We start from the raw sequence: 22,436 nt of genomic DNA, 5'->3' as shown, positions 1-22,436 counted from the left end.
ACAATCGAGCGATTCAAAGCAATATTGGTAGCAAAAGGATACACTCAAATCTATGGGATTGATTACACTGAAACCTTCTCTCTTGTAGCTAAAATCAGTACTTTGAGAGTGTTATTATCCTTGGCTGTAAATTTGGGTTGGTCATTACAGCAGTTTGATGTTAAGAATGCTTTATTACATGGTGAATTATCCGAAGAAATCTATATGGAGCTTCCACCTGGATGTATGTCAACAATGCAGAATAGGAAAGTTTGCAAGTTGAAGAAATCGTTGTATGGACTGAAACAATCTCCACGGGCATGGTTTGGGAGATTTTCAAAGTCTATGAAAGCTTTTGGATATCATTAGAGTAATAGAGACCATACCTTATTCATAAAGAAGGCAAATGGGAAGATCACAGCTCTCATTATCTATGTGGATAACATGGTAGTTACAGGAAATGATCCAGAAGAGAGGAAGGCATTACAAGAATACTTGTCCAAAGAGTTTGAAATTAAAGACCTGGATTGCTTGAAATATTTTCTTAGGATTGAAGTTTCAAGATCAAAGAAAGGAATTTTTCTATCCCAAAGGAAGTATGCATTGGATTTATTGCATGAAACTGGAATGTCAGCATGTCAACCAGTTGACACACCAGTTGAGGAAGGCCTGAAGTTGTGCATTGAGGTAGACCAAGTACCCGTTGATAAAGGAAAATATCAGAGACTTGTAGGAAGATTAATGTATTTAGCTCACACAAGACCTGATCTTGCGTATGCTTTGAGTATTGTTAGCCAATTCATGCATAATCCTGGAGAAAGATATATGAATGCTGTCATAAGAATCTTACGGTATTTGAAGTCTGCACCTGGAAAAGGAATTTTGTTCACTCAACATATGGATTGGCAAAACATAGAGGTTTACGATGCTGATTAAGTTTGGATCAATCGATGATAGACGATCAACTGCAGGATATTTTTCGTTTGTGGGTGGAAATCTTGTGACATGGAGAAGCAAGAAGCAAAATGTTGTTGGTCTAGTAAAAGTTCAGGAATGGCTGTTGGTGTGTGTGAAGCCTTATGGTTAAAACAAATTTTGGAAGATTTAGGTTACTCGTTAGATGGGTTAGGTTAAGGCGTGTATCAGTCGACAATAAAGAAGACGTAAAGCGTTAGCTTATAATCCGCACAGCATGATCGACAAAGCATGAGAAGCATGGTTTATCAAAGAAAAGTTGGATGAGAATATCATAGAATTGCCTAAAGTATGTTCAAGATCGCGGTGATATCCTTACCATGATATCCTTAAGTGTCTATTACACAGCAAGGTTGAGCATGTATGATATTTATGCACCAACTTGAAGAGGAGTGTTGAGATTTTTGAGTTGTTAGGGTTGTTAGGATATGATAAGTATTTATCTTTTAAATTTAGAGTCTAGCTATTAAGAATTTGTTATTTAGTTTCTATCAAAGTCTTACATATAAGTATAAATATAAGGCTGATGTATTTCTTTTTTATATCAGAATACAATAATGAAAACCTAATTCTTAGGTTATTTCTTTCAAGTCACATTTTGTGGTGCTGATGCAAGTGTGTTGTACATGTTATAAGGACAGTGTATATGTTGTTTCTGTGAGCCTCATTGCCTATATAATTCGTTGCGAAGGAAGCACATTACTATTCCAACTCCATTTTTTATCAAGCTACTAGACCCTTTGTTTCACCTTTCCATTTCGTTCAGTTCCCTTCTTCCTTTTCTTTCAACTATAATGAAAGTTGGGCAACCAGTTCTACAATGCCAGACCAATTCTGAAGCCTTTGGCATGATGCAAGAAAGGCGGTCCGGAAATTATAAGCCTAACATTTGGAAATATGATTTTCTACAATCTCTTTCTAGCAAATATGATGTGAGATTTCTATTCGGAGACTATCGTAACATTTTGTTTTCTAACTAAGAATCTGTGTTTTTATTTTCTTTAAGTAATTTATTCTGCAAATGAAACAAAAAATTGTAAAGATCCCTTTTAAGTTGATACTGTTAGTTATTTGTTCCAAACGTGAAAAATAAACCGAAGTAGTGACTGTTAAAGCTTAAGAGTATGATGTTTTTGCAGGAAGAGAAATACAAAACACAAGCTGAGAGGTTAAAAGAGGATGCTAAGCATCTTTTCATTGAAGCAGTAGACTTGCAGGGTAAACTAGAGCTTGTTGATTGCATCATAAAAGTAGGTTTGGCAAGCCACTTCAAGGATGAAATCAAGAAAGCTTTAGATACTATAGCCTCCTCTATCAAGAACGACAAATCTGATGCAATAAAGAATCGGTATGTTACTGCATTATGCTTTAGACTTCTGAGGCAGCATGGTTATGAAGTCTCACAAGGTGAAATTCCACCCCAATCTAATGTTATAGAACACCAGAAGTTTTTTTTTTTATCTCTTGAAACTGCATTTAGATATTTTCTTTTTCTTTTTCTAATGCTAACTATCATATAATGGCATGCTACAAAATTCAGATGTTTTCAGTGATTTTTTGGACGAAAATGGTACTTTCTTGAAAGCCAAAAGTATGGACGTTAAAGGAGTTCTGGAGCTTTTTGAGGCTTCATATCTGGCTCTAGAAAGTGAAAATATCTTAGATGATGCTAAGGCTTTTTCGACTACAATTCTGAAAGATATCAACTCTGCTACAACAGAAAGCAACCTTTACAAACAAGTCGTTCATGCTTTGGAACTTCCATTTCATTGGAGAGTGAGATGGTTTGATGTGAAATGGCATATTAAAACGTTCCAGAAGGACAAAAGCATAAATAAAACCTTACTTGATTTGGCTAAAGTTAACTTTAACGTTGTCCAAGCCACACTCCAAAACGACCTAAAGGAGATTTCCAGGTATATATACATAGGAAAATTATTGAGGTAAATGCTCCATTGTTACCAAGACTTTACACTTAATATCTAATTAATATTAATATTTTTATTTTTTATTTTTTTATTTCAGTTTAGAATACCTATCACTTTTTCGAGCTATTTTTGCTCATGTAGTTCTTGAAAATGAAAAATCTAAATTGATTCAAAAATAACTTATTCTACTAAGCATGTGGAATCCACTTTTAAATTTTTTTCTAAACCATGCATTTAAAGGTGGGCCTCATACACTTAGTAGAATATATTATTAGTGAATTAACATTGCTAAGACAACGAATTAATTAAGAATAATTTATTTTCAATGGTCACATCAATAAAAATAGGTGAAAACAGTGTTAGACACCCTAAATTGAGATAGAAAAAAAACACTGATACTAAAAAAAATTAAAATATCAATGCTAATTGAATATTAAGTTCAGGAATTTGGTACAAATAAAACAATTTATCCGAAAATTGTTAAATAATCAGATTCAACATTCAATAAAGTGAGGCAAACTTAATGACATGTAACGTGTATGTCTCTCTCCATAAAGCGAGTGTTTGTCTCGTCGTGTTCAACTCCCACAGTCTCATAATCTTTAATTTCTAATTGTAATTTTTTTTTTTTTGGTTGAGTTACAGGTGGTGGAGGAATTTGGGTCTAATAGAGAAGTTGAAATTTTCAAGGGATCGATTGGTGGAGAGCTTCTTGTGCACTGTAGGACTTGTATTTGAGCCTCAGTACAGCTCTTTTAGAAGATGGCTTACCAAAGTGGTTATCATGATATTGGTCATTGATGATGTTTATGACATTTATGGTTCACTGGAAGAACTACAGCATTTCACTAATGCTATTAATAGGTTAGTAATCAAAGAACATATTAATTACCCTAAAAAGAGCAAAACAACCTAAGAAATCTAAACAATGTTCTTGATTCAGATGGGATACTGCAGAATTAGAACAACTTCCAGAATATATGAAAATATGCTTTAAAACACTCCACACTATCACCGGTGAAACTGCTCATGAGATGCAAAGGGAAAAGAGATGGGACCAAGAACAAACTGAAACTCACCTGAAGAAAGTGGTAATAGTCTTTTAGATCTATTTTTTCTCTTAATTAACATTGGATTGTTGGTTTATTATTCTTTTTGTTTTTCCCTCTCTTTCAGTGGGCAGATTTCTGTCAGGCACTGTTCGTGGAAGCCAAATGGTTTAATAAAGGATATACACCATCCGTGCAAGAATATCTGAAAACTGCTTGTATTTCTTCATCAGGCAGCCTCCTTTCTGTTCATTCGTTCTTCTTAATTATGAATGAAGGAACTCGGGAAATGCTACATTTTCTTGAAAAAAATCAAGAGATGTTTTATAATATATCTCTCATCATCCGCCTCTGCAACGATTTAGGCACTTCAGTGGTAATTATTTCTCTTTATAAGACTTTCTTTTCATTAATTTAGCTGGAATTGAGTTCAAACTTGTAAACTCGCAATTAGGAAGACAACTCTAGTAATTAATTTATGGATAAATTCATGGCCGTCTAGAAAACATAGGAGGATAAGGTTTTGAATTTCAGCCTTAAATATGTAGTTGTGTTAAAATTCTTGAGTTATTGTTGCATGACCCCCAAGCATTCTGCCTAAGAATGGCAACGAGTAGGATACCCGTCCATTTAAGAATACTCAAACCCGAACCCGATTAAACTACACTTATCCAAATCCGTTCTAAATTCATTTAAAATATTGTCCTTCTTATCCGAACTTGTCCTAAACACGAATAGAAATAAACATATATTATCTGAATCTGATTAAAACTCATTTAAATAAATTAATTATTAAATATATTTATGGATATTTAAATGTAGCGAGTGCCCTACCTATTTATATGATAAATATTTAGATAATTAAATGGGTATCCATTTATCAAACCCGTTTGCAATAATTAAATTCTAAATTATATTAGTATAAATAATATAAATAAAAATAAAAATATAAACTAATCAATAAAATATTAAACAATAAATATTCAATATATTAATACAATCCAAACATAAATTTAGTAAAATTTTAAATAATTTTTAAATAATAAAAATATAATATAATATGATAAATTTTAATATAATCGAATTCGAGTAATCGATATTTATAGATTTAAATCCGAACCCGATATAAATAGTAAAATTAAATTTTAAATTCATCCCAAACTCATTTATTATTATTTGAATCCGTCATATTAGGATTCGGTCGACCCCACCTAACTCGTGCCTTAAATTATAGATAAAAAAGAAAGTTAGTTTATGTATAATTTTCATTTTTGCGGGTGTTATTTGAACCAATTTTACTAACCTGAACAGGCAGAACAAGAGAGAGGAGATGCTGCTTCATCAATAGTTTGTCATATGAGAGAAATGGAAGTTTTAGAGGAAGAAGCTAGGAGCTATTTAAAGGGAATAATAGGCAATTACTGGAAGAAAGTAAATGAAAAATGCTTCACCCAATCACCTGAGATGCAATTATTTATCAATATTAATGTCAATATGGCCCGTGTGGTGCATAATCTATATCAAAACAGAGATGGATTTGGTGTTCAAGACCATCAAAATAAGAAGCAGATCCTATCCCTCCTTGTTCATCCTTTCAAACTAGACTGAGATGACAATTTTCTTTTTCTTTTTTTTTTTATCTTGTTCGCAATCATGATAAAGTGTTGTAATTGCAAAATGAAGTTTCCCAACTTTCATATTGTATGTTATTCTTCTGAAATAAAGTGGAAGTAAAATAAAATTTTCGAGTCAATTAATTTAGTACGATGATTTATCTTATAATATTTTTCTCTTTAACTATATTTATTTCTTTTATTAATATTTTATCACTATTACCTTTGATACTACATGTAATAAGAATAAATAAATTCGAAATAATACTTTTCTATAATTATATTACCCTTATTAAATTATAATAAAATTAATTTGATGTTAAAAAAAAATAATTATAGAGAGATCTTATTTTATATCACTGTCTTCTTAGTTAAGTGTAACATAATCAAACGGTGTCAAGTAAATCCTTACACGTATAGCCACCAGTTCACATTTGTAAGCGAATCTAAAGAGTGTATTTATATATATATAAAATTATGTAGGTACCCCTATAAAAAATGGAATCCAAAAATTCTAGAGAAAATACAAATCTGATAAAAATGGACCACCCATATTTCCTTTTTAAAGGATTAAAAGTAGAAACATAGAGTGGGTCACATCAACACGTGGGTCTCTATGTCGTTGTTCGGGTGTGATATCATGCCATACTCCTGTGTGTTCGTTTTCAAAGCGTAGCTAATCAGGGCAACGTAACAGTATTTTTTATATTTTTTTACTAAATTATAAATAATTAATTTTTATTTTATATCTTGTTGATTAGAATAATATTTCTTTCTGATTTATTTTCTTAAGCATCCTTAACACCGAAAGATTTTTCGATAGATATTTTTTTATGAAATAACCTAATTAGCTAATTATGTTTAGTAATTAAATTATCTTTTATTATTTATTATAAGTTTTATAATTTAATTAATAGTATTTGATAGCTATGAAATTTATCTAATATAATTTTAATTTTTATCACTTTTAGGAATGGAACACTAATTGTTAGTTTTCGAATTATAGCATGTGGTGTCAGAATTGTGTTAAATCTAGAGTAGCAAGAATGGCATCAGGGAACCACGTCTGAATAATTATTCTATGGACCCACGAGAGAAATTCTTATTTCGGGATCAAAATGTACCACATCTTCCTTCCTAAATTAACTTGGTTTCAAAGTGCTCCACCGGAGTTTCCTTGGCAGGGGACGCAGAAATTTAGGACTATTTCCTCCTAGTAAAGCGATGGACCACACTTTCACATCACTGAGTTTTGGGCGCCTAAACAGAGTCCACATTGGGTCATGGTGTGAAGGCATACATCAATATACATTCATCCTAATTGAGGTGGGCAAAGATGCAACCATGTCCCTGTAGGCGGCAGCAACTCGCATGTGATAGGGCTGGCGGAAGAGCAAATTACATCAATGCTTGGCAGTCTACGATCAACCTAGAACCTGATAGGGATGTACAACTAATTTTTCTAGAGAGAGCCCGCATATAATATATATATAAATATATATATACATACATGCTAAAGACCGGTGTCACGGATATATATGTTTTTAGATCTCGCATTTAAAATCCTCCTTTTTTATTCTTTATTGTTATTGTAATAAATAATGTTTATTTTATTGTAATAATATATAATGATTATATATATTATTTTTTATTTTTTTTACATTTTATTCAGTATATTAGAAGTAACTTAATTCTTGGTTGAACTCAAATAATCTCAACTTTGAATTCAATAGAATAGAATCATTTTGCATTGGCGACTCCAGTAATTTAATTATAGTTTTGGATAAAACTCAGACTTATATATACTTTTTGCTTAGAATTACAAGTTTTGGATATTAGACGCAATTCACAGTTGCATTTTGATTCAATTTAAAATCCTTTTGAAATTACTGAGCAGATAGATAACCATGTCAACCATGTCAATGGCCTCTTACTGACCGTAACGGGGTCCAACCCCCTGACATCTTGCAGCGAAAGCGAGAGTCTTTCTTACTGTCATTTCTCCAATATGGAGATCGTATTGACTGACATAAGCTGCGGTCTGCTGTGTTAAAAATTCTTCCAATCCTTGCCCATTGTATGTCACTCTTCCTGAGAACTGAAATATTAATTGCAAGAACCAGTATAAGATGATAACGCCATAAGATGTATCAGTAATTTAAATTTATACAATGGGATTCTGTCTCTTTTACTTCAAGATTTTTATCAAGTTTTCCAGCCAAAGCCCACAACAATGTGGTCTTCCCTGAGCTTGGGGGGCCAAGAAGCAGTGTCATTCTGCACAGGTTGTTTGATAGGGATAGAAAATCTCAATGATAGTTTGCAGATAAGTACATTAATCAGATTGTTTCTTTTTACTCACCGTTGGGGCTTGATGATTCCGCTAATATTGTGAAGGATTGGTAATGGTTCCTTTCTTCTTGGATATAGGTGAAAATAATTCAAGAAACCCTTTGGATAAAGAAAGTTCATGGCAGTGAGTTCCATTGTTAATAGGAAATTGGCTACTGTAATAGTTCTGAAATTTATATATACCTCTAACATATTAACAGAGAAGTTGAAGACTGAAGGTAACTCTCTGCCTCCAGCATAAGCCTCTGCTTCAATGTTTAAATGGTCGAACCGAACTTCAATTGTTGGCGTTTCGAGTCCAACTCTGTATTAATAATCCAAAAGGCTCACTGTTCACGAACAACGTAAGGAAATGCTTTCAAAACAAAAGAAAAGGAAAAGAAAAGAAAAATAAAATAAATCAAGCCCGGAGAAAGTTTTTATTTGTTTGCAAGAAATACCTGTCGATGCGGTCCCTGATCTTCAACAAGAAATTCTCGTTATCTTCCTCTGCAACTTTCACTAACTTGTCTAAAATGTTCTTTTTCTGTATAAATCCAAGGCTCTTTATATCAATTTCTTTCGCTTGACCCGCTTCTTCAGCGAGCAGACCTCTTCTTATACGTAAATATGTAGGCAGTCTCTCCAAAGCAGCCCATTTAAGAGTTCCCTCTTATCATTCCTACTTGTTGGAATGCTTAAGCGTGCACTAGCTCCTCTATTATCGTCCATTTTTCTTACACCGTCCTAAGCTATATACCTAATGTGGACAAATAGAGCTCGCTCCTGGATTTTATAGTTGCAGAAGCTATTGTGACCGAAAGAAAAGAAAAGCCTGGTTTTAGTTTCCCTTCCCTTTTATGTCTTTTTCCATTAATGTCTGTCCTTTTGTTTTCCTTTACGTTCCACATGTTAAATTTGGGACCCCTCTCCATATCAGCTTTGTACCATAGCTTCATACAGTATAGAAAGGGTACTATTCACAAGTGACGCCAAACATTCTTTTGTTCATAATATTTTACTGAATCAATTGCTTACACTGTGCTTGCATTGGAGGAAAACAAAGAAGGAAAAATTTACGGGTGAAAGATATGAAATTGAATGAAAATCTTCACTGTTCATTTTGATATTATAAAGAAATAAAGGGTAAAAATTAATGAACGGATAGGATCTTTTTTCTTTTCATATTTTACTTTCCACGTAAGAGACACTAAATTTATTTTTTTTATCACTTTTTTGTTTTCTTTTATTTTTTTTCTCCGATAATCTTTTTTTTTTTTTTCTATTTTAAGAACATAATTTATATAAGAATGTATCTTAATCAATATTAAAATACAAAATTCTTTATTAAAGCTTTGAATGATTTAACTTTAATATTTTATTGAATTTTAAATTTTTATTTTACTCTATTGAATATTTATATTTTTATTTTTATTTTAGAACATTTATTTTATTAAGAAATTTTTTATGTAAAATTTATAAAAATTTTATTTAATATTTTTTGTTAAAGACTTTTAATATTTATTTGAAGAGTTATTTGTTGTATTTTTTATTTTATTTTGATTAAGAATTAAATTCTTAATAAAAAAATAAAAACTTAATAAAATGAAATAAAATTAAGAAAGTTAATAAAATAAAATTAGAAATTCAGACCCTTAATAATGTATTTTGCCATATTAAAATGACCTGATTTTAAAACCAAACAAAAGATAAATTGATATAGTTAGGATCCCCACTCTGCCCTATGATAATTAATTAGTGCCAGAGTCTATTCTGAATGTGAAAAAAGATGGGTTTAAAATCACAATTTAATACATTGAAAAATAGAAATAAATGTGTTATGTTTTTATAATTTTAATTACAGAGCAATCCATCTATGACTCCAACCCTATTTTGCTCAATTCAAACTCACCCTCGAAGTCTTTATTTGCCATAGCCACAGTCAACTGGATGAATCAATATTAATACCTTTAAATAGATCTTTGAATTCATAGACCAATAATAATAATGTCTTTGAAACAAATAACAAATGAAAGCTAACTATTAGATTAGAAGGCCAATAAATAGAGGTATAAAGCTTTCTAATTACTTTTCCAACCCTAAAACCTAAATTATCCTTGTTTTAATTTCCTATCGATTCATAAAGGAAAAAAAGAAAATAAAAGAAGCAACCTTTTCCGTAAAAAAAGTAATTACAAAGTTACTAAATAAATTTTTTAAAATTTGACAAATACTTAAACTTTTAAAAGTTGTAATTGAATGTTATATGTTATTTATATCAAATTTTTTTAGAAATACTTATAAAAATAGTGTATGAATTTATTAAAATTTAACAATCAAGTGTTTTTACTTTTAAAAATTATATCTCAATGAATAAAATAAAAAATTATTAATATCTGAATATGTGACTCAGTCACTTACTGTATAAAAAAAAAACTTATGTAAACAAATTATATCTAATTATATTAAGAGGATTAATCTTTTATTTAAATACTAAAAATCACAAAAGAATACTATATATGTCATTAGCAAAAATACTAGTAATTAGCATTTTAATTAAGATTATCATCTTTAATAATAATCGATTTATTTTAGATGTTTACAGTGACTAGTTAAGAAGACAATATGTTACTCAATATTAGATAGATAATTTTATAGAAATTAACAAGAATATAATGATGACAGTGTAATGATTGCGATAGTGAATGCGATATATTATTCTATTAGAAAAAAACTTTTTGAAAATTTCTTCAATATTTCTTTTAGTATACTAAGCTGATCATGTGTGTTTTAAGGTTTTAGGTCCGTAACTGCTACTGATTTGCATTATATACTCAATTGTAAATATTTATTTAGTTTATTTTATATATGTGACCAGTTTCATACAATTAAATGTTAATAATTTCTAGTTTCACGCACTAAATTATAACTTTTAAAAATTTAAAAATTTATTTATCAAAACTTAACAAATTCGAATACTATTTTATAATTATTCCTTCGCATAACTTAAAAGAAATAAAAGCATGGTTTTATTTATATATTTTTTTGATAAATATAAACAGATGATCATCTCATTTTATATAATTTATGTTTGTTGACTTTTTATAAATAAATAAGAAAAATTGACAAATTTCTATATTATTATTTATCTATAAATAAGCTTTTCTTTCTTTAAGAAAAGGTTACTCACACATATAATATTCACTTGTTCTTTCTCTTTCTAAATTATTGCTGTTGATAATTATTTTTATCATTTTAAAGTTTTTTTTGTTTAGATTTCAGTGAATTGTCTCCATATATATACCAAATCGATAAATGATTGACACATATCTATTAGTTTTAAATGAATAATTATATGTCAATCATTTAATCTAAAGTATAAAACACTTATACATACGTGTTACCCTTGTATCAGTTGTGGTCTATATACCAATTTTAGATAAAAACATATGTGCAAATCATTTTTATTTATAATTCAAAATAAGAATTGCCTATTTTATTAATAATAATGATATCTATGTCTTGATAGTTCCGACCACCCATTCGATGAAAAATCATTGAAATATTTCATTTCCTCTCTATATAAGTATATAGATCCGATTACTAGGATTATTATAGGATTATTAACTAATAGGGGGTATTAAAAAAAACGCTTATCTTTTACTTTTTTTGTAAGGATTCTTCAAAAAAAATTGTGTCTTCCACAATAGAATATGATAAGTGAGATTTCGAGTAAGTGTTTACATAATCTTTTTCTGTCCGAAGAAATAATTCATCGAAATAATGAGCCACCATTGATATCGACATATCTGAGATTGCCAAATGTTCGGGAGTTCCTCTATTCAATAAAAAGAAATAAAAAAAAATTTGCGATAATATTCCTATTTGATAATATTTCTATTTGGGGCTAGTGTTTTTACAAGAAATCTCTAGCCAACCTTCATGCAAAAGATCTTTTCTTAACATTAAGCATGTTGATACTAGAGAAAAATATAATATTAAGCTAACTCCAACAATTTCTTTGTCCTCAATCTTTGTCAATTTCTAGGAATTAGTCACTTCAACAGTCTTTCGATGGTTATACGTGTATCAAAAAAGTACGAATTCTTAGCTTATTTATAATTCATGAAAAATAACACTTTCAAAGTACTGCCTTAAAAGAAAAAGGCTCAAAGTAAAGCCATAAAATGGTCAAACCACATAATTATTTATGCTTTGAAACAAAGGCGGCCTAAATGGCCCAAACATATAATTACTTTGTACTGCAATGGCAATTGAGCGAATTATTTGCTCCATAAAGACAATGAGGCCCAATCACAGTTTCTTATTTGTTCATCAATGGGTTTAAGCGTGTCATTTTGCCCTAAACTTTCTACCAGAGAGTAATTCGCAACTCCCAACGTAGGGTGGTGTTATTGGAAAGTAATCGAACTGTACAGACAAGAACTGAGCTCAGAATCGCAAAAGCCCAATACAACAACACGGATAATATACAAATTACATTACCCAATGCCCTATGGTGCCAAACTAGTTGGTCTGCGATTAAGAGGGCAACAACCCCTTGAAGCTTTCTGCTTTCTGCTTTCCTTCGCCAGGTATTGTTTTTACTTGCCACGGGATTTGAGGGTTCTTTTGCTTTTTCACTCTCTCTCGGGCAATAAAGGACACTCGGATTTTAGATTGGTATCCAATCAGATTTAGCGTGAACGTATACTTGAATCTCTGTACACAAGCATATTCTTATTTATTTATTTATTTATATTCTTAGAGAGAGACGAGAGGGAGAGAGATATCTGGTGTAAGAATGTCGAAGAAGAAAGCTTTCGCTGGTAATACTATGACTCTCAAAGACTTTCATGGCGGTTCTATCCCTTCTGATCTCCCTCTTCCTTCTGCTCCTGGTGTGTAAGTCCCAATTCTTGTCCTTCTCAATTCATGTTAATTTTATTGGATTGTTTGATTATTTTGATGTTGTAAGTAATTATTAGATCTGGGTTCTAGTTATATTATAAAAATATGCTGACTTTTGTTCTATCGTGTTAGAAGCTCTCTCTGAAGTCTTTCTATTTTCTTGAGACTACTGTTTGGTTTAGCGTACTGCTCTATATGTCTAGTTTAGTTTCACTTTTTTCAATCCCTCATCTCTTCCTCTCTTTTATGGCTCGGTGCCCAATTTTTATTGTATGGTTGATTTAACACTGTATCTGGTGTCCAAATTCATCTGTACAATAACGCCTGTTGCTGTTGTCGATTAATCGATTCCGTGTTATTAATTTTTTAATGTATGAGATTGAGATCGCAAACTCAAGGTCCATGGAGGCTTAACTTCAAACAATTTTCTCCACTTTAGATGAGGAAACTCATTCTCTGTGTTAAATAGATTGCTGCCATGTTGACTGTTGATTAAGCAATATCTGCCATGTCTGCTGGTCAGTTCCCATACATCTTCTTGTTTGTTTCTTTAGGGAAATTTTATTTATTGTTCACTTGTTTTCCTTTTTAAAATACATACCGATTCAATTCATGATTCATTTTTGCTGTCATATTGTTTAGGAAGATGAATAGATGATGAGATGTATAGTTTGTATATATTTCAATTTTTTATTTTGGCAAAAGAGTATGTGATTGATATTGGAGGAAGCTTTCTCTGAGGTTGAATAGGACAATTATATATATCATATAGTAAGGACGAAGCGACTAGCAATTACCATGGAAAAAGGGCATTGTAGGCATAAATGCCTATCTTAATTGACTGGAGGATCTCCAACATATTCTTTATATATGGCAAAATCTTTATTCTAAAAAGTCATTTTATAAAATAAGACTCCAATAGATTCTTTATTCTTCAAAAATGAAGTACAAAGTTAATTTGACTTTTCAAATACTTCTTATTGTATTTAAAAAATAAAGAGTCTAATGATATTTAAATCTATTAGATGATTCTTTAAAATAAAGCGTATGACATATATAAAGAGTGCATGAATGTAAACTCTCATTGTTCACCATTCAATTAAGCTTGCATATGTTTGAATGTTAGCACCATAATTTTTTTGACTGTAATTGTTATAGTAGAAGAAGATAATTTATTTATTTACTTGGTATTAATTTATAGAAGAACAACTCTATTGCAAGTAATTAATTAATTGATCATGCTACACAGCACACTACTTGCACAACGGAGCCATCTTTTTCACTAGTTTTTTGTTAGTAATTGGTGTGGATACATGTATGATGTCATGTCACTACAATGAGCAATCCAAAGTGCCAAACTGATAATTTCTAAGATACCATGAAACACGTTCAAGAAATGTTATTAAAGTAATTGATGCTACACAACACATTGCACAATAAAGAAAATAGCTATTTCTATCATAATATTTTTTTTTCTGTGTAGTTGTGTTAGGTCTTCAGAGTGGTCTGGTTATGACCGACCTAATTCTTGGGGAGGCCCAATGGGGGATCTACCTGATCATCACCGAGCCAGGCCTAGTTCATCCCCTGCCACTAGTCATTTAGATGACAAAACGCCATTCCTCAATCATACTTGTCATATTGGCCCTCATTTTGATGAGGATGAACGGAAGCCATTAGATGGTGTTTCTGTCCCGCGCCGGACTGTGAGTGATGAGAGCTTTCGTGGTGTTGCATCAGGTAGGCTGGGGTTGATGCCGGAGCCCGTGTCCAGTCGGAGAGTGATAGGTTCAGCTATGGGACCACAAGTTGCAAGTTCTTATTCTGGGAGGGTTAGTGAGGGTTCTCATGTAGGGGCCAGTTCTCAGAATGTAGGGGGTAACAATGGACAGAGTGCTGGATCGCACCCAAATATATGGGCAGCTAGGAAGGAGTTGGCAGTGGGTGTTAATGAGCCAGTACAATCGGCCTGGTCAGGAGCTAGTGCTGTTTCAAAGTTGGCTCATGCAAGTGCACCTGAAAAGGTGTCTTCAGGTAGATGGCAGTCAAAGCATTCTATTCAGTATCAAGCGGATGTTGAGGTTTTTGGACATTTGGAAACAGACAAGGGTTTAGGTTATGCACACAATAGGATGGGTGCTGTAGGCAGTAGGGAGTATTCTGATGCAACACTAGCAAGGCATGTGGAAAGGAGTTTGGCTATTGAGGATAGGTTCCAAGGTGGTAGGAAAGAGTACGTCGATCATGAAAGGACAAGGGCTGCTCCATATTCAGAACTAAAAGAGAGGAACCTATCAGAGCACACTGACAGGGTTCAACCACAAAGTAATGATTTCAGATTTAACGGGTCTGAATTTCAATCCTCTGTGCAATCTGAACCATCAGAACGGCCTAAGGTTAAGTTGCTTCCAAGAACAAAGCCAGTGGAAAATTTGTAGCTTCTATTGTTAATCATAACCATGTAGCATTTTTGAGTATCCTAAGAGGGATTACTTTTATGCCTGCTTGGGTATAATCACTTAACTTTTGCCATTTGTTTGAATGTAGGGATACCAACAGCTGAGCAGCTCTGCTAATGGTCATATTGGAAAGGGTGATTTGAATGGACATGTTAATGCTGCAAAATCTGGATTAGCCAATGAGAGTCAGAATCAGGTGATAGAACGACCGAAATTGAGTTTGAAGCCGCGATCACAGCCCCTTGAACAATCAGAAGAGACAAGAGAAAGGGAAAGGTTAGAATTTCATCTGGAACTTTTTAAGTTTGCTACTTTTGCAACTTCTTGTGTATTTATTACTTATTCTTTTTCTTTATACAATATGAATTCAGCCCGAGGCTTAACAGCATAGAATATGAATTTGGTCCTTATCAATTGGGAATTACGTGCGATTTGTTTTGCATTCTTTTGTTCTACTGGACAATTATTGGTCTTGTAGATTGCTTTAAGCATTTGTTAATGCTTGAATCTTGTGTTTATCTTTGAAAACCCTGAAGCTTACACTGCTTTTATGTCTAGAGCAGCAAATGGAATAGCTCTTCATGAGCTGCTTAATTTTAGGAATAATCTAATTATTCCAATGTTCCATAAAACTGTCTTTTTCTTTATATTCATCATTGCTGCACACAGAAAAAGTGACAACTTTTGCTCAACAATTTGGTGGCATTTCCAGAAAATGGGTGAACTGAGCAACACAGGCGCTGAACTTAAGAAGAGTGTTAAGTTGTAAATGAAATGACTCTGATCAATCATCACACTTTCCAAAACATGAAATGTTAACAAATTGGGATGTTAATTTCAAAGTTCCAATAAATATTCCTTGTATAATCAGGAATTAGCAAAAGAAACTGTTTTTCTCTATTCATATTTTATTGAAAAATAAGAAACAACTTAGGCTGTAATCGAGATTCCTTTTTAACTAGGAATTATAAGGAAAAGAACTAAGGATAGAGTATAACTGTTCGTTTAATTTAGGATGAACACAGATGCTTCGGTCTAAGTGTTACAAAGAAGCCTGCCTTTATTGTACCACACAAAGGGTGGATAACATGTTATGTCCTCGGTTCCCTTCCATGCGCTGAAGTGATCCATGTACTAGGTAACATTTTGCTCATCGAGTCTATTCAACTGACTAACAGGATAAAAGTTATATTTGAGTAGTGTTGCTTAGCTTGACGCAAACATGATCCAAGCTTGGAAAATGCCTTCATATGACCTAACTAGCCTCTACCTAATATTCAGTTTGGTTAGGGCCGACTCCTGGGCTACCATTAATTGCATGAGTTTCTTTTTTTTTTCTTTTTTTTGGTTTTACTTGCTCTGTTTCATGATATGCTTACCCTTGACATATAAATGATTGCTTATCATCTTTGATTGTGCAGGGTTGCATTATTTGGTGGCGCACGCCCACGTGAAATGGTAAGTGGATTTGTTTTATTGGAAAATTCGGTGACTGATTTTTTGATGCTAATAAACATTTTTTTTCCCTGGGAAGTCCCAACTTTGTTAACCATCTTACCCTAACTTCTGAGTTGTTGGCAATGCACTTCTTAGGTTCTGAAGGCACGGGGAATTGATGGTGCTTCTGTAAGCAACCATGACATGGGTCAGCATCCTCATAGGTAGTGTGGCTTTGTCTTTTTTTTTTTCTTATCATTATATAATTGCTTCAGTCATTCTTTTGTTGAATGATAGAATCAGATATTAACTATCTCTTATATTGTGATGCATCCAGGGTCAAGCATAATGTTCCCAAGGTTGAAAGAATTCCTGAGCATGCAGTTCCTACTCGTCATGGTGAAAGGACTGATAATATGCCTTTGGATCAAAGGACTGGAAAGAAATTTGAGAGGAAGGATCAGAGAGTTGATAAGCAGAGAAGGATTCGGCGAAATGAGAACTGGAGGGACAGCAGGGAGATTGAGAAGCAGCAGCAGCCGCAAGTACAGCAGGAGAGGCCTCCTTCACCGGAGACCTGGCGCAAGCCCGTTGAGCAACTGAAATCTGCCTGTCCTGATGCTACTGGCCAGCGCTATGGCAAAACAGCTTCCGCATTGGAGCTTGCCCAAGCATTCTCCAAGTCATTCTCAGATCCAAAACCAGCTGACCAATTTTCTGGCCAAAGGAGCCTCCCTGGCAAGACCCAGGTACCCTTTTCACGATTGATGGGCCCAACACCAGCGACTCAGATAAATGGCTACTAAATCTCGGATGGTATTGTGGCCAATTTTATCTGGCGGTAAGAAGATTGTGTTACTGATACTTCAGCTGGGGTTGGATGCGAGCTGCAAGCTTGAAAATGTATATCACTCATCAAATGATGTGCACTATTATTCATATCATCTAGGAAAATTGATGGGCATTTGAAATTGATTGAAATGCTTCACCTTCTGTTAGTGCCATCTTTACTCTATAACCCCATATGTCTGTTTACCCTTTTCTTTTTCTTTCCTTGATAACTGTACCCCTCATTTTCTTAGAAGAGAAAGTGACATGTTTTTGCGTCTTTGTATTCGCATTTTCGCTCTTATGCTATGATACAAACAAGGGAGTCTATATTATGGTTTGTCGCCAACATGTTATGTTCTTCATTTGTTTTAATAAAAATCCAGGATGAGCCGTTGTCATTGGCATAATCTTATAGCGATATGAAGATTTATATTCATTCATCTTTGTTACCTTTTATTTTTGAAGTTAGTGAATATAGTTCGATTCTATCATGGAGAATCAAGTAAAATCATAGTACTGGTGGAAGATAATGTAATCAGTTCCAAAGATTCAACTTCTATCCTTTTGTTCAAGATTGGCTTTTTCTGCATTGGAAATTGGCTTTGGTTATTGGATTTAGAGTTTTCCATGTTCCATTCTCATTCCAATATAAGCATCACTTACCCTGTAAAAAAATGATGTGAAGTTGATGACATTCAAACTAAAACATTTCCAAGTCCCTATATCCCACATGAATTTCTCATTGCGAATTAATCACGTAGCACATTATAAAGTGGTAGTGTTTTAGTGCGTAGCGGTCAGCTTCTTTCTCGTTCTTATTTTGAGTGGGATACAGAACTCCATTCCACTAAAGAGGTATGTCTTTGGGTCAAGCCAGGTATAAAAATTGGCGGCATAAGTGACGGAGAAAGGCATAGATTTTTTAGGTCAAGTAAAATTATCACATGGTTAAAAAAAAGGAAAAAGAAAACCTTAAATAAGATCATTGGGCTCTGTGCTTCAATTTTTTGGGCCATCCGCATCTAACTGAGGTGGCACTTGCAAAATTTTGATTTTTGTCCGAAGAATTATCACTGTGAGACTCCGTATACAGCCTTTTGATATAATGAGTGTTTGGTGTAACACTAGGCTACTTGTTGTTAGTTCCTGCTGTCTCGAGATCTTTGCTAATCTGTCTAGTTGATGTTCATTTCTTTTTCTTGAAGTGCTTAGTGCTTTCTATTCTCTCCCTTGTCTCGTAACATAAAGAAAAACAGGGCTCCCTGTGCACATTGACCAAGCAACAATATATGCAAAAGCGAAACCTTTTTCCTTTCTCTTCCTCTTTCTCATAGACATCTCAGTTAACCCTTTTAAGGTCAAGTTGAAAAGTTCTCATCTTTCAACCAAAAAGCTGCCTGAACTTCTGATTTGAGGTGGCCTTTTTTTTTCTCTGGCTTTTTGGACATTGATTACTTGAGCAATGGAAGTTGGTTGTAAGCTTGAAGTAGATGTCAATGGTGATGAAATTTTCGTGGTGGACAAGGTATTAATACATCTGCTTACCTTGTCTGCTACATATACTATAAAGCTGTCTACTTGTTTTGTTGGTTTTCCGAATGCTGTTATGTCACCAGCTTAATGTGTTTCTCTTCTTGCCATGATTCCTTGAATTCACTTGCTTTTATTTCTTATCCAACTTTTGAACTCAATTATTAGGCTCAATAAACACATACTCTTGCATCTCAATTAATTTTGACCTGCCTCCTTTTTAATTTGCACCTATTATTTCATGGTTTGGCCTTATATTGATGTATCTTGTTTTCACCAACTATTCTTCTCACGCTTCTTTCCTCAACGGAGAATAGCACCTACCTTATTTATTGCTGATATGATAATTTATTGCTGATATGATAACAACCTATTGCCATAATTTCATCATCATTCTGTTTGATGCATCTATCGGAATTTTTATGTAAATTGCATGACTTGCCATCAAATATTCTTGTATAATTCCCTCATTTTGATTATAACTTTTGCTTTTCTCAGCTCTAGTTTATATTTTACTTGCATCAGTGTGGTGAATTTCTGCCGTATCTGTTTGCAGAAAATTCTTGCGTGTTTCTCAGGAAGATTCAGAAGATTATTTGCAAAATTGACGGGTAGTAGTACAGGACACCTGAAAGTGATATTTCACGATTTTCCCGGAGGTGCAGATGGTTTTGAGCTTGTTACAAGGTTTTGCTACAACAATGGGGCAATTGCAATAACTCCCTCTAATGTAGTCCTACTAAATTGTGCTGCTTATTTCATGGAAATGGACAGGAATAGCTCAGCAACACCAAATCTATTGTACCAAACTGAAAAATCGCTTGAAGGAGTCAATTGCTGGACTTGGTCTGAGCTCCTAATAGCTATGAAGCAAATCCAAGATTTGCTTCCTGCAATGAATTCTTCATTTTTACTTGAGAAGGTTTTGGATCCTCTCATAGGAAGGCTTGCTTTGCCTACTGATGCAAGCCCATTTTCATATTCCTCAGATAATTTTAGTTCTCAGTTTTCTTCTGAAATAAGCAGCACCTGTAGTACAAGAAACAACTGCTCTCCGACAACTTGGTGGTTTGAAGATCTTCTGTTCTTGAATGTTGATTTGATCGGCAAAGTGATAAGAATGTTGATTTCCCAGAAATTAGACCACGCTACCATTTTCAAGTTCCTCATTTTTTATCTGAAATCAAGACTTACTGTTGTAATACTCTCTGAGAAGTGCCAAATCGTGGAGGTTGTTATCGATCTGATATTCTTGCTTGACAGGACTTGCCTTTCTTGCAAGGTTTTGTTTGATATTCTTCGTATCACTTCAAGTATGAAAAGAATAAATAAATGCTACAAATTCAAGTTAGAGAGACTGATAGGTTCAAAGCTGGATCAAGCAACTTTGAATCATGTGCTGGTTCGATCTCCACAGGGGAAGAATTCTATGTATGATGTTGATTTAGTTCTAAGGCTTGTAGAAGGTTATCTTCTTCAAGGTTGGATGCTTCCAAGTCGATTGAAGAAGGTTGGTAGCCTGATCGATTCATTTCTTGTAGAAGTGGCTTCAGATATTCTCCTGAAACCTTCAAAGTTTGCAGCTTTATTAACGGTGCTGCCAAATTCTGCAAGAGAATCTAATGACAAGCTCTACCAAGCTATTGATTTATATATTGAGGTATGCTGTTTTACTCCATAAATAGTGGTAGTAGCATCTACTTTTCCTGTTCTTTTAAAATTTTGAGATGCTACCATTGGCTCTTTGGAATTTACAGGTCCATAATCAATTATGTCAAGAGGAAAAGATAAGATTATGTTGTGCACTGAATCATGATGAGCTCTCAGAAGAAGCTTTGAAACACATGGCTCAAAACTCTAAGTTTCCATCGAGGGCTGAAGTTCAAGTCTTTATTGCTCGGCAATCCAAGCACAGTAACTTCTACTCCCTCAAGAATGAAATTAATGGCCTCTCATTTTATAGCATAGACAAGGCAAAAATGACTGAAAGAGAATACACTGAGCAAGTCCTTCCTCTTCCAAGAAAGTATGAACATATAATGGATAGTGGGAACCTTGAAACACGCTTGCAAGAAATGCACTGCAGCGTAACAGAATTGGAGAAGGTTTGTACAATAATGGAGTCCCAGGTACCAAATGTAACAAAACGAAAATTATGTAATCAGGGTAAATTTAGACCATTTCCAAAACTCTGTTCATGTTAAGAAATATCCGAATGTGCATATTTTCTTTCATTCTCTTGCCAATGTGCCTAGTTCGGAAGGAAACAAATATACCAGTTTACAGATGTAACAGTTTCTTCTTCTGCCAAGTTGAATGGAAATCACATATTACTCGAGCGTTATTTTCAATACCAACAAATGACATTATTTTCTTCGGACAAAAATGGGGAAACCAATAAAATGTGGGCATTATTAAACATGCATGTTCTTCCCTAAACCAAGAATCTCAAATGGGTCTTTAACATAATGAGCAGATGTTTCTATAGAATATCTGTACCGATGGCTGAGCCAACTCGCCGACGACTGCGGCCGCGAGCTATTTGGCAAAGAGCACGCGCATTGTCGGGGTCATTACACTAACAGTAAGTTGAGAGGCCGAAGAAGAAAGACTAATTAATAGAGTTTCAGAAACCAAAACGTTATTTGCCATACATAAATGTTCTTGTAAGAGACTAATGTGCAAACAAATTGGCCCCATACATACTTTTATGGAACCATCAAAATGTTGCGTAATTTGTAAATGCCTTATATTTCTACCTTATACCTCCTCTACTCTATTATTATTATTTGATGGATATAGCATTGTCTTTAAGTTAATTTTAATATTTTTTATAAATAGCATAAAACATTTATTTTATCGCAATAGCTAAAGACAATAACTTATCTACCGTATATGTAAGAATTTGAACTCAATTTCTTTAAAAAAAAATAAGACGTCTTGATTAATTAATTTTAATATAATACTCATATGATAAAATAATGATTAGCAATGAGCAAGTTCACAGGGTAAGTCAAACATGGAGGAAACCATGTTACCTTCGAGATATAATATGTGTGTCTTCTTCTTCCTTGGATAAATGTGACAATTAATTGCCATGGAGTTTTGTGAGCTTTAAATGCAAATCTTTTATTTTCTAAAAAGAAAAGGTGTTTGCAAAGAGAGTGACCTGACCGACATTCTTGAAATCACCATTGAATTTTTCTAACAAAAACATCTTAGATGATAGTGATCTTTGTTAGGTTTCCAATTTATAGGAAGCTGGGAGCATTTATGATGAGTGACAATTTCAAGTATCAATGTTTTTTTGTGGATTTTTTTGTTATAAAGAAATGTATTATTTTGACTCTTACTTTATATTTTAATTCCTTATCATTGAACGAAATCACATTT

The 22,436-nt window shown here is 33.2% G+C and overlaps 4 protein-coding genes across 7 annotated transcripts; 3 read left to right on the top strand and 1 right to left on the bottom strand.

Moving 5' to 3' along the window:
* Positions 1–1,748: 1,748 nt before the first annotated feature.
* LOC8267421 (alpha-farnesene synthase) lies at positions 1,749–5,539 on the top strand. Its single transcript, NM_001323720.1, is given in 7 exon segments — positions 1,749–1,886; positions 2,094–2,361; positions 2,495–2,870; positions 3,528–3,746; positions 3,826–3,973; positions 4,059–4,307; positions 5,243–5,539. Coding segments are annotated over 7 exon segments (1,695 nt in total).
* Positions 5,540–7,307: 1,768 nt separating this feature from the next.
* LOC125370160 (pleiotropic drug resistance protein 1-like) lies at positions 7,308–9,173 on the bottom strand. Of its 3 annotated transcripts, none has more exons than XM_048374760.1 (5): positions 8,337–9,173; positions 8,080–8,225; positions 7,907–7,995; positions 7,737–7,821; positions 7,308–7,642 (listed from the first exon to the last, which is right to left on the bottom strand). In XM_048374760.1, exons 2-5 carry the CDS (start codon positions 8,086–8,088, stop codon positions 7,475–7,477), a joined length of 351 nt encoding a protein of 116 aa, XP_048230717.1. In that variant the 5' UTR covers positions 8,089–8,225; positions 8,337–9,173; the 3' UTR covers positions 7,308–7,474. The 3 variants fall into 3 exon arrangements, 2 of the variants coding, with proteins under 2 accessions (XP_048230717.1, XP_048230718.1); XM_048374761.1 differs by having other exon boundaries at positions 8,080–8,200; XR_007216058.1 differs by lacking the exon at positions 7,737–7,821 and having other exon boundaries at positions 8,080–9,173.
* Positions 9,174–12,229: 3,056 nt separating this feature from the next.
* LOC8267423 lies at positions 12,230–17,920 on the top strand. Of its 2 annotated transcripts, XM_002518535.4 has the most exons (7): positions 12,230–12,470; positions 12,644–12,780; positions 14,270–15,182; positions 15,334–15,521; positions 16,667–16,703; positions 16,839–16,906; positions 17,020–17,920. In XM_002518535.4, the coding sequence occupies exons 2-7, from the start codon at positions 12,680–12,682 to the stop codon at positions 17,486–17,488; spliced, it is 1,776 nt and encodes a 591-aa protein (XP_002518581.2). In that variant the 5' UTR covers positions 12,230–12,470; positions 12,644–12,679; the 3' UTR covers positions 17,489–17,920. The 2 variants fall into 2 exon arrangements, with proteins under 2 accessions (XP_002518581.2, XP_025012974.2); XM_025157206.2 differs by lacking the exon at positions 12,230–12,470 and having other exon boundaries at positions 12,480–12,780.
* Positions 17,921–18,356: 436 nt separating this feature from the next.
* Positions 18,357–21,381, top strand: LOC8267424 (BTB/POZ domain-containing protein At3g22104-like). Its single transcript, XM_015718741.3, has 3 exons — positions 18,357–19,038; positions 19,600–20,703; positions 20,801–21,381. The coding sequence occupies exons 1-3, from the start codon at positions 18,976–18,978 to the stop codon at positions 21,245–21,247; spliced, it is 1,614 nt and encodes a 537-aa protein (XP_015574227.2). The 5' UTR covers positions 18,357–18,975; the 3' UTR covers positions 21,248–21,381.
* The last annotated feature ends 1,055 nt before the right edge of the window (positions 21,382–22,436 follow it).

This window comes from Ricinus communis, chromosome 5 (assembly GCF_019578655.1).
Source record: "Ricinus communis isolate WT05 ecotype wild-type chromosome 5, ASM1957865v1, whole genome shotgun sequence".
Taxonomy (NCBI): Eukaryota; Viridiplantae; Streptophyta; class Magnoliopsida; order Malpighiales; family Euphorbiaceae; genus Ricinus; species Ricinus communis.
The sequence above is the reverse complement of the archived record's forward strand: the minus strand, read 5'-3'. Positions and strand labels throughout refer to the sequence as shown.

Bases quoted from the DNA above. Each gene is read 5' to 3' on its own strand.
- LOC125370160 (XM_048374760.1), bottom strand. The intron at 7,822-7,906 runs GTGAGTAAAAAG...CAACCTGTGCAG, and splicing joins GGAATCATCAAGCCCCAACG to AATGACACTGCTTCTTGGCC. The intron at 7,643-7,736 runs GTAAAAGAGACA...TTAATATTTCAG, and splicing joins AACTTGATAAAAATCTTGAA to TTCTCAGGAAGAGTGACATA.
- LOC8267423 (XM_002518535.4), top strand. From the start codon at position 12,680: ATGTCGAAGAAGAAAGCTTTCGCTGGTAATACTATGACTCTCAAAGAC. The intron at 12,781-14,269 runs GTAAGTCCCAAT...TTTTCTGTGTAG, and splicing joins CTTCCTTCTGCTCCTGGTGT to TTGTGTTAGGTCTTCAGAGT. The intron at 15,522-16,666 runs GTTAGAATTTCA...TTGATTGTGCAG, and splicing joins GAGACAAGAGAAAGGGAAAG to GGTTGCATTATTTGGTGGCG.
- LOC8267424 (XM_015718741.3), top strand. From the start codon at position 18,976: ATGGAAGTTGGTTGTAAGCTTGAAGTAGATGTCAATGGTGATGAAATT. The intron at 19,039-19,599 runs GTATTAATACAT...ATCTGTTTGCAG, and splicing joins AAATTTTCGTGGTGGACAAG to AAAATTCTTGCGTGTTTCTC. The intron at 20,704-20,800 runs GTATGCTGTTTT...TGGAATTTACAG, and splicing joins CTATTGATTTATATATTGAG to GTCCATAATCAATTATGTCA.